At 37.2% G+C, this 11,325-nt stretch overlaps 1 protein-coding gene across 1 annotated transcript; it reads left to right on the top strand.

The window, feature by feature from the left end:
- Nucleotides 1–9,588: 9,588 nt before the first annotated feature.
- Nucleotides 9,589–10,527, top strand: LOC102871644 (olfactory receptor 1030-like). The gene has a single exon (XM_006892276.1). The coding sequence runs from the start codon at nt 9,589–9,591 to the stop codon at nt 10,525–10,527; it is 939 nt and encodes a 312-aa protein (XP_006892338.1).
- The last annotated feature ends 798 nt before the right edge of the window (nt 10,528–11,325 follow it).

Below are 11,325 nucleotides of genomic sequence, written 5' to 3'. Positions count from 1 at the left end.
GCAGGATTGTATTATCTGCATAATGCAGGTGGTTGGTAAGTCTTCCTCTAACTCTTATGTAATATTCTTGGAGGGTTTTTCATATTATTCTTAATGTAATCCAACTTCTTGAATTGTTTGTTCAGCATGCAGATTGAACATATATGAAGAAAGGATAAAACCTTGACACACACCTTTTCTGATACTTAAATATGCAGGATTCCTTCGCCCTGTTCAGAAAACTGCTGTTTGGTCTAAGTATAATTTTCACACAAGCACAATGAAGTGTTCTGGAATTACAACTCTTCTCAATGTTAGTCATATTGTGTTATGAATCACACAGTCAAATGTCTTTGCATAGCCTATAAAATATAAGTAAACATCTTTCTAGAATAAGATCCGTGTGATGTCAGCAATAAAAACCTTCATGCCATGGTCTCTTCTAAATCAAGGTTAATTTCTGGTATTTGTACTCTTCCAACTAGTTTTGAATGATCTTCTGCAAGATTTTATATGCTTATTATATTAATGATATTGTTCAACAATTTCCACAGTGTTTTGGATCACCTTTTTGAGAATGAGAACCAACATGGATCTTTCCAGTCAGTTTGCCCATAGCACTTTCCAATTTTGTTGGTAGCCACCATTCATCTTTCAGTGTGTCACACTGTGGTGCCTGGTGTGTTGCTGTGAGACTGGAAACTTTGATACCAGTGTTGCAAACGCCACCAGGGGTACCTGTAGTAGACAGATTCCAGCAGGACTTCCATACCCTGCACTTCTAACATAATAGAGAGAAAACTATGGATAATCAAAGGACATTGCTGAATAGAGTGCTGGGACAGAAGCCCCTCAAGCTTCTATATATAAATGAATATATACTGAGCATGCGTTTTTAATTAGGTGTTAGCCAAACAATTCCAAATGCATATTTACTCTATAGCAAGACTTGAAATGCTAAGGTCACTATAATCCATGCTCAACTCGACGGCAATCATCAGCTACAACAACCCAACCTTGCGTCATCATCATGAGCACTCCTGTGCTTGAGCCTCTTGTTGGATCCAAGCTGGCAGTCCATCCTACTGAGACTCTTAATGTCAGATGGAAGGACCAACAAAGAGTATTTTCAAGGCAAATCCACAAGTTGAGTTTATTTGTCAAACTGTTGGTAAGGTGTAGATAGTAGACGAGGCAAATACAGTACACGAGCTATCCATGACAAACGACCAAGATATTAAAAGAGAGGAATGAATTGATCATTTTGGAGTTCAGAGCTTCAAACAAAAATAAAAGTAGGTTAAATTATCAACTGGAAGAAGAAACTAAATGCCACTAGTGAAACAGCAGAGAAATAGAGTGGCATCCCATCAATTGGTAGGCACAATATGACTATTTTGAACTCTTACAAGTGGTTTTATGATTGGAGCAAGAACCAGAATACTAACTCCGTTCTCATCACAGCATGTGCTCACTCTGGTGAAGTGATTAAATAGATGTAATCTTGTCCTTTCCTCCAATACTCTCCAGAAGATCAGAAGCATAAACAGCTCAACCCCTACTTAGCTAGCAGCTAATATCTCAGTTCTATTGCCTCCTCTCCACAATACAAACACGGACAATATTCTAACCCCTCCAAGCACTCTCCTCTTTACTCTTCCATTGAGCAGAGACATAATTTTACACCACGATCCAGCCATCTCGGCACTCAGCAGAGAATACACTCATGGGACTGGATTTCACAAGCCTGTAGCTTCTAAAGTCTAGTGTTGCTGCCACAGACTATGTAGTCAGCAACACACTGACGTGCCAACTAACATTGGTCTTTTTGTATTTTTATTGTCCCCATCTCCTTTAAACAAACAAAAAAAACCCCAATATCTTTTGTTTTCTTTTCCTCCCCCTACCCCCCAGGTTTTTTCTCTTTAATTTTTCTCTCCAACCAACATGAAGCAGAGACCATGTTCTCACTACGCAGCTTTCCTAATCTCACCTGTTGTTGCATCATTCTGATGTTCCATCTATTCCTAAATCACATGACTGAGAACCAACACCAGCCAACACTCATCCATTCAGCCCTCTAGTGCTCTACATAAACAGATAATTGTACACTCACTCTACACGATTCTACACCCACTTAGACGTGTGGAGAGCACCAGGTGCCACGAGAGGAGCAGTCAGGGTAGCATGCTTCTCCTGCCAGAGACAATTATTAAATCAAGTCAACAACACTACAGTGTTTCAGTAACAGCAGTCAAACTCAGTTCACACAAGATAAAACAAGGAGGTTCAAGAAAGCTATCAAACAAAATACAGAGCTCTAAAATCTTCTCAGTGAAGAAATGGAGGAGGGAATACCTGACAAGAAATTCTAAAGAGTTGTGTAATACCTTTGTACAAACTAAAATGACTTCAAGGAGAAGGCAAATAAGATCAAGGAACACAGACAAAACTATAGATGATGTTAGGAACATGTTGCAAATGAATAGAAAATTATAAACTACAGAAAAGGAAGCATAGAAATTCAAGAGATGAACCGTAAAGTTTGAGAAATAGGTAACTCACTGGAAGGACAAAGGTTAGACTACAGTCAATATTCGAATTGTTGTTGTTACGTGCTGTCAAATTGGAATTGCCTCTGGCAGGTCTTCAAAGGAACTAAATTGCGTGGGAGGAAATTGTCTCCCATAAAGCAATTGGTTTTTCCAAACCCCTTATCTTTTGGTTGGAAGTGCAGTCTTGCTAAACTGTTGTTGTTAGCTAATACTAGACTACTAGTGTTCCTTTATACAACAAATAGCAAAGATATATGTTTAAAGGCCACGGTAGTGTAATCCTTTGACTTCACAAATATGTTTAATAAGAACGTTTCAAGAATTGCCCTTTTTTAGTGGTGATACCGACAATGAACTTTTAAGTGGTATTGGAGAAGAGTCTGAAAACCCCATGGATTGGTAAAAGAAAACAAAAAAATGTCTCATTGAAGAAATATATCCCAGAGTCCCTACAGTGGCAAGGATCCTGAGATTGAGAAGAGGGAAAAGTAGAGGAAGGAGGAAAATGTTCAACATTTAATTATTGAAAAACCAACATTTCTGCAAACTTTCATTAAAATTATAATTAAAAAATTCGTTTAAAAAATAAAATCATACTTGATATGAAAAAAATAAGAGAATATAGAAATCTCAATAAGTTTAGACATGTAAAATAAAAACCTCAAAATAACACAGTGTATAGTTGAGATGTCAAACATAATATTTGGATTGTTATTTAGAAGGAATAGTTCCTGGTAAAGAACATCATGCTTGGAATAGTAAAAGTTCAAAGGAATTATGTTATTATGTGCTATTTAAATGGAAGCAACCCACAGATGACCCTCCAGCAGACTTCCAGAGGAAGTCAATCATACTGGAGGAGACTGCCCATCTTTTTTTCTGCAAAACATCCAGTAACATGCCTTTGGGTTGGCAGTTCAGCTCCTTACCAATAGGCCACAAGAGGAAGACCTTACACAAGATTTATAGGCACAGAGACTACAACAGTGGGATTAAACACAGCAGAGATTGTAAAAAATGATGCAGGTCCCAGCAATATTTCCTTATGTTGTCCTGGGTATTATAAAGAGTAGTTGCTGACACAATGGTATCTAACAACAGATATATGATGAAGTATCATTTGTTTGTCAGTCTGTTTTACCAAGACTACAACGTTGGTGTAATGCTGGAAACTGTTTCACTGCTATTTCCAATACCAGCAAGGTCATAATCCATAAAAGACCGATTGTCTTGGACTTTATAGACTAAGACAGACTAACAGGCAGGACTATGCCCTTAAAAATCTTGTAAATAGCAGCTGAATGTTGCCCAATATTTTAACCACAGATGAGTCTGTAAGGTTGGAAGACACTCAAAATGCTTTTTTGGGAAGAGCTTGGTCTTCAACATGAAAACTACTCAAAGACATTCAATAGGGTAAAGCTTTCAGCCAATGGAGGGTCTTTATTTGCTGATGTGGTATTTCAAAATGATACCAAACAGCTGTGACCATCCATTTTATATTGGAACATGCAATGTAGAAAATATGAACCTAGGAAAATTGGAAGTTGTACAAAATTAAATGGGACACATAAAAAATTCAATATTTTAGTCATTGGTGAATTTAAATCAACTGATACTGGTAATTTTGAATCAGATAATTATATGACTCTATGCTGGAATGAAAAATTGAAGAGCAATAATGTCAGATTCACTGTAAAAAACAGTATTTCTGAATTTCCTATTCTGAAGTATAGTGCTGTCAATTAAATTATAATATCTATAAAGGTCTGGTAATATGGCCATTATTCATGTAATTGAACCAACAACTGAAAGTCAATATGTAGAAAGTGAGTATTTCTACAGCTTAGGCCGTCTGAAATTGATCTAACATAAAATCAAGGTCCATTAATGATGATTGGTAACTTGGATACCATGAAGGTTACTAAAGAATAAGGATTAGTAGTTGCAAAATAGGATTCTATTGACAGAAATGGGACTGGAGATCACAGGACAGAATTTTGTAGAATTAGTTATTAATTTCAAATACTTTTAAGAAACATAAACCTCATCTACATACATGGAATTCAACAGGTGTAATATGTAGGCCTTGGATTTACTTCATAAAGGAAATGGAAAGAGATGGTGGAAAAGCTTAACATTATGAATCAAAACAAGACCAACAGCTAATTATAGAATTGAATATTGCTAGTTGTTGTTAGGTACCATCAAACTAAGTAGAACCCATAGCGATCCTGTGAACAACAGATCTGAAATATGCCCTATCCTGTGCCATCCTCACACTTCCCCGTACATTAGAGCCCATTACAGAAGTAACCATATCAATCCATCTGGTCAAGGGTCTTTCTCTCTTTGCCCACCCTCTACCTTTTTGAAGCATCATGTCCATCTCCAAGGAATAGCTCCTCCTAGCAACATGCTGAAAGTATGTGAGGTGAAGAATCATCATCTTCTATTCTAAAGCAATCTGCTTGCACCCTCTGCAAGACATATTTGTTTGTTCTTTTGGCAATCCATGGGAGGCTCAGTCCTCTTCTCCAACACCACAGCTCCAAGGCATCAATTCTTCTTCTGTCATCTTTATTCTTTCTCCAGCTCTCAAATGCATAGCAAAGTGGTTGGAAAGATCATGGCCTGAATCAGATGCACTTTACTCCTCAAACTGACATCACTGTTCCTCAATAATTTAAGAGGTCCTTAACTCAGAATTTCTCAGTATAATACATCTCCTGATTTCCTGACTTCTGGTACCAAAAGTGTTAATTGTGGATCCAAGTAAAACGAAGTTGTGGACGGTGTCATTCCCCCCCCCCCATCCATCATGATGTTGCCTATAGGTTCAGTGATAAGAATCTATGTTTTCTTGAAATTGAGATGCAATCCTTATTGAGAGCTGCATGCATTCTTGGATCTTCTACATCAAGTGCTTCAAGTTCTCCTGAATAAAGCAGGTTATTGATGAGTCTGCCTCTGATCTTGCTGCCACATTCCTCTTTATAGACTCCTGCTTCTCAAAAAATTTACTCAGCATACAAATGGAATAGGTATGGAGAGAGAGTGCAACTCTGACACCCTCCCTTGTTAAGCTGAAGTCATGTAGCATCCCCCTGTTCTGTTTGGACAACAGCCTTCTAGTTTAGGTGTAGGTTTTGCGTGATCACAATTAAATGATCTGGAATATCCACTCTTCTCAGTGTTAGTCATAACTTCTTTTGAGGCACACAGTCAAATGCCTTTTCACAGTCAATACAACATAAATAGACATTCTTCTGGTAGCTTTATTTTCAGCCAATAATCATCTGACGTCAGCAATAATATCTCTGGTGCTACAGCCTTTTCTAAATCCTGCTTGAACTTCTGATGGTTTTCTATCAATATACTGTTCTAGCTGTTTTTGAATGATCTTCAGTAGTATTCTGCTTGCATGTGATATTAATGATATCATTCAATAGTTTGTACATTCTGTTGAATCACCTTTCTTTGGAATGGGAGAGGGACTTGAATATTAATTGCTTGTAATTGCACATCACTCTTTGTCAATGTGCTATATGAGGTAACCTGGGCTTGCTGGGATGCTGAACTTTGTGCCATGGGGATATCAAATATCATGGTTTCCCATTGTGGACAGTGTTTGGTGGAGTTCCCAGTTGTAAAACAGGTTGGGAAGCAGGAGTAGCATCCACTTCCTAAACCACATGCCTCTGGAAACTCTATGAACTTGGAAAAGCAATGATAAACATGGAAAGACATTAGGTCTTTTATTCATAGAGTCACTATGAGTCAACCTTGACAGCAATCAACAACAACATGTCATTAGTGATAATATCACCCAGTTCGATAACTCATGGAGTCATCTTACATCTATGACTTCACAGAGTACCTTGGCTCAGACCACTCCCATTAGCAAAACAGAGACCCTCCTATATACCAATAATGCATATTATTCACTCCCTGTTGTGTTGCCAAGAAATGTTAATATATAATATGGATTCACCAAAAAAAAAAAAAACCAAGAAAATCTGTTTTGGAAGAAATGCAGCCAGAATGTTCCTTAGAAGCAAAAATTGTGAGACTTCATATTACATGCTGTGAGTACGTATCAGGAGAGGGTGTGGTCATGTACCTTGAAGTTGAGTATAACTCAAAGTCATCCTATGAAAAATAGACTTGAAACCTATTCCTGTGTTACCTTTATAATTTCTGATACAACTTGAACCCATTAGTGCAGACGTTATGCTAATCCATCTTGTTGGAAGGTCTTCCTTGTTTTATCTTACCCTCTACCTTTCAAAGCATGATGTCTTTTTCCAAGGAATAGCACCTTCTTGCAACATACCTGAAGTATGAGAGATGAAGCCTCAACATCTGTGCCTCCAAGAAACACTCTGGCTGCACTTTTTCCAAGACATATCAATGTGTCCTTTTGGCCATCTATGGGATATTCAGTATGCTTCTCCAACACCACAGCTCAAAGGCATCAGTCTTGTCTGTCCTCCTTATTCATTGGCTAGTTTTCAGATGCACAGCAAGTAATTAAAAAGAAGCTTGTTTTGGGGAAAACACATTATACTTGGAAAGGTGACAAATCAGAGGAGGAGAGAAAGATATTGAGTTTTGTTGACACAGTGACTGCAGCAATGATCTTGAACAGAAATAATGAGGATGGCGCAGGACAGGTCAAATTCTCAATCTGTTGTTCAAGGATTTCGGAGTCAGAGTTTATTCAGTGGCGCCTAAAAATAACCAACTTTTTTTCTTAACATTTTATGAACAAGAATCCTTTTTATTTCTCAAGATATTCGGTATAAACTAAAATAAGCAATGAAACCTATTCTTTTCATTCTTAGGAGACTGAATTTCATTATAATACTGAGAAGTCAGGAAAAAAATCACATCCTAAATGAATTTGGAATGATCAGAATAATAGAGATAATCGTTGTTTGTTATAAGAACAATTTTCTGCTAGAAATAATTGAGCCTTGGGGATTTGGTCCCTATGTAATGACACCACTATAAACTTCAGGCTTTTTATTTCTGTTCTGTCTCTGGAAAAGCACTCTTCTTTTCAGGTATGATTAGATACATGTTCCTCCTTTTTTAGATTTTTGAGACCTAGAAATATTTTGTTCAGTAAAAATAAAGTGATAATTCATTCAAACTATATTATACTACTATATGGTATTGCTTCTTTGTCATTATGTGCCATTGAGTCACTCTTGCTTCCAAGTAATATACATATTAATACATATTAATATACTCTGTTAATATATTTTGTCTAACCATAAAATTATAAGATGTAATTTAATCCCCCTAAAACTAAGGTTTAAACCTTTCACAAAAATAGAAAAAGCTTTCATAAAAATATGAAAAGTGTTCACAAAAATATGAAAACCTTAGAGAAGCCCAATATTAAGACTTTGGTGATATTTCAGTGATCGGATACATACTAAAATATATTGTTGTTTACTCTTCATTAAGAACTGACTCATGTCTGACCCTCCAACAAGCTTTCAGAGACCATGAATTACACTGGAGGGGGAGATCCACCTGTCTTGTGTGTAATAGTTGGTGGGTTCAATTGGATTAGTTGAATTAGTAGCACAGTTTACTACTAGGATACCAGAGATCTCTCTGTAGATAGATATAAGGTATATTAGAGTGGAGGAAATGGCTATGTATTGCCAGAGGACAGATCCGATTAAAACAATCATCAGGTTAGATAAGCAGTAAAATAGATCCTAGTTCATATTAGCTAAACAACATATCTTAATATCACTTTAAGTCACTACCTGTGATGCAGAGGACATTTAATGAAACTACCTTAAAAGGAAAAAGAGTGCTGAATATACCATGGACTGTCAAAAGAACAATGTCTGGGAGAAGTGCAACTGGACTCTCATGAGAGGCAAGGGCGGAGCAATGTCATCTCATGTACTTCGGTATTTTGTAAGGAGGGGTCATTTCTTGAAAAAGACTTCATACTTGGAAATGTGGAGGTTCAGCAAAAGAAAGGAAGACCCTCAATGAGATGGATTGACACAGTGACTGCAGCACGGAGCTCAAACATATCAGAGAAGAGGAGGATGGCACAGAATAGGGCAGGGTTCAGTTACACACACACACACACACACACACACAGAGAGACACACACGAACACATTGTTGTGTTAGGTGCAGTTAATTTGAGTACAACTCATAATGTTCCTGTAAATAACAAATCTGAGTCCTGTCCTATATGTTACTGTTGTGTGACAGCAAGTTGGAATCAACTTGTAGGTAACTCTCCTTCTAGCAAATTTTCAAAGCTGTCAATCGCGTAGAAGGAGACTGCTCATCGCATCTTTTTCCTCAACAGCAGCTGGGGGATTTGAACTACATGTTTTTTTTTATGTTGGCAGTACAACTTCTTATAACTCATGTATCAGAGCTTTCACATATAGATGTGTGTGCATGAATATGTTATTTTTTCAAGAAATATGTTACTTCATCTGTAAAATACATATATAAATGACATGCCTCCAGAAACTCTATGAACTTTGATAAATATCAACAGTTGTAGAGGGCCTTCAGGTCTCTTGTTCATAAGGTCACTATGAGTCATGCTTGACCCGGAGGCAATCAACAACAGCATATATGTATATAGGGGGAGTTCTGGTGGCACACTGGTAAGAATCTACATTGCAATCCTGAAGGTACACAGCTCGATTCCATCCGCTTCTCCATGGGAGAAGGATAGGTAATCTCCTCTCCTGTAATCACTGCCTCTGAAAACTTGCTATGGGTCAGTTCTGACTTGATAATACACACCAAAATGTGTACACATAAGATGTTATATATATATATTATACATAAATATTTTATTGATCAAATAATCACATGTCCAATAGCTTATTTCTGCATGATACATATGTGTACAACTGAGGCAAGGGGGAACAAAACAAACCTATCAGACCACTTGAGAGAAAAAAAAATCAGATGAGACAATGAATAAATTATGAAAGAAGAATAATTTTATTTCGTTTTCTTTAGATCTCACTATAAAACGAGGAAACACAATGTTAAAGAAAAACTACACGGAGGTGACAGAATTTATTCTCCTGGGCCTCACTGACCGAGCTGACTTGCAGCCTGTCCTGTTTGGAGTATTCTTACTGATCTATGTTATAACAATAATGGGCAATATGAGCATGATTTTTGTGATTAGAAGCGACTCAAAACTGCACACTCCGATGTACTTTTTCCTCAGTCATCTCTCCTTTCTAGATCTCTGTTATGCCACCAACGTCACGCCACAGATGCTTGTTAATTTCTTATCTAAGAGAAAAACAATTTCTTTCATTGGCTGCATGATACAATTTCATGTTTTCATTGACCTGGTGATCACAGAATATTACATGCTTACAACGATGGCTTATGACCGCTACACGGCCATCTGCAAACCCTTGTTATATAGTAGCAAAATGTCCAGTAGTATCTGCCTGTCTCTGGTCATTGCAACGTACGTTTATGGTTTTGCAAATGGTCTGGTACAGACCATACTGATGCTACGCCTGACCTTCTGTGGACCCAATGAGATCAACCACTTCTACTGTTCCGACCCGCCTCTCATGGTCCTGGCCTGCTCAGATACCTACATCAAAGAAACTGCCATGTTTGTGGTGGCTGGATTCAACCTCACCTGCTCTCTCACCATCATCCTCATCTCCTACATTTTCATCTTCGCCGCCATCCTACGCATACGCTCTGCCGAGGGGAGGAGCAAAGCCTTCTCCACCTGCGGGTCCCATCTCACGGCTGTGACTATATTTTATGTGACTCTTTTTTGCATGCATCTGAGACCACCTTCTGAATCATCTGTAGAGCAGGGGAAGATTGTAGCTGTTTTTTATATCTTCTTGAGTCCTATGTTAAACCCTTTGATTTATAGCCTCAGGAACAAAGATGTTAAAGCAGCTTTAAAGAAAGTGGTGCAACAGAAATTGTTTCTTAAATAAGACAGGCATTTTCTCACCCATGCATGCATTCAAGATTCTTTTCATATGAAAAAAAATGAACTGCATTTTTAAATTAGTAAATTCCTTTCTGGAAAGTCTCTTTGATATTTTTTATTTTATATATCAAATTTTAAAAAATACATAAAATAATTCAGTACACTTTAGAGTGCCCTGTCAGTCATGAAAAAGTAAATAAATACACACAACAACAAGCCCTGCTGAGAAGAAAACAGGAGGCATTATTATCACTTTATACAGTAAATAACTATATGATTGCAAACAATAATACTTGGGCAAAATACAAGAGACAATTAACACAAGCAACATAAAAAAAAGTAGTTCCTTCATTGTACCAACCAATAGATCAGAGGTTCTAACACACAGGATATCAATAAGAATCCGAAAGCATACGGAAACAACTGTTCTTGTTAGTTGTGTGTCAATAACGATGCATAACATTTTACAATGCTTAATAAAGTCCAACCAATGTAATGTCTAGCATGTTATGCCCTGAAACAAGAGACTGATGAAAGAAATTCGTCACCTGCTCCCCAGGAGAAAGCTGGATGGGCACTCCTGCAAAGATTTGCAGCCTAACAAACTCAATTGAAGGCTGCTGTGAGTCTGAACTGGCTCAGAGGCAGTACATTTATACAGGATACGTAAAAATAATCTTGTTTTTAAAAAAATAAATAATAATCTTGTTTCTAAGAATATCAGTTTAAGAAATACTTGGGGAAGTGGTGTCTCTGATTCAAGAATTTTTGTTTTTAAGAATTATAGTGAAAATTTCAAATT

This window comes from Elephantulus edwardii, unplaced genomic scaffold (genome assembly GCF_000299155.1).
Source record: "Elephantulus edwardii isolate Elephantulus edwardi_28Jun2011 unplaced genomic scaffold, EleEdw1.0 scaffold00113, whole genome shotgun sequence".
In the NCBI taxonomy this organism is placed as follows: domain Eukaryota; kingdom Metazoa; phylum Chordata; class Mammalia; order Macroscelidea; family Macroscelididae; genus Elephantulus; species Elephantulus edwardii.
Note: the sequence above shows the minus strand (reverse complement) of the source record. Positions and strands in the feature narration are given on the sequence as shown.

Excerpts from the sequence above, each read along its gene's own strand:
- LOC102871644 (XM_006892276.1), top strand. The coding sequence starts at position 9,589 with ATGTTAAAGAAAAACTACACGGAGGTGACAGAATTTATTCTCCTGGGC.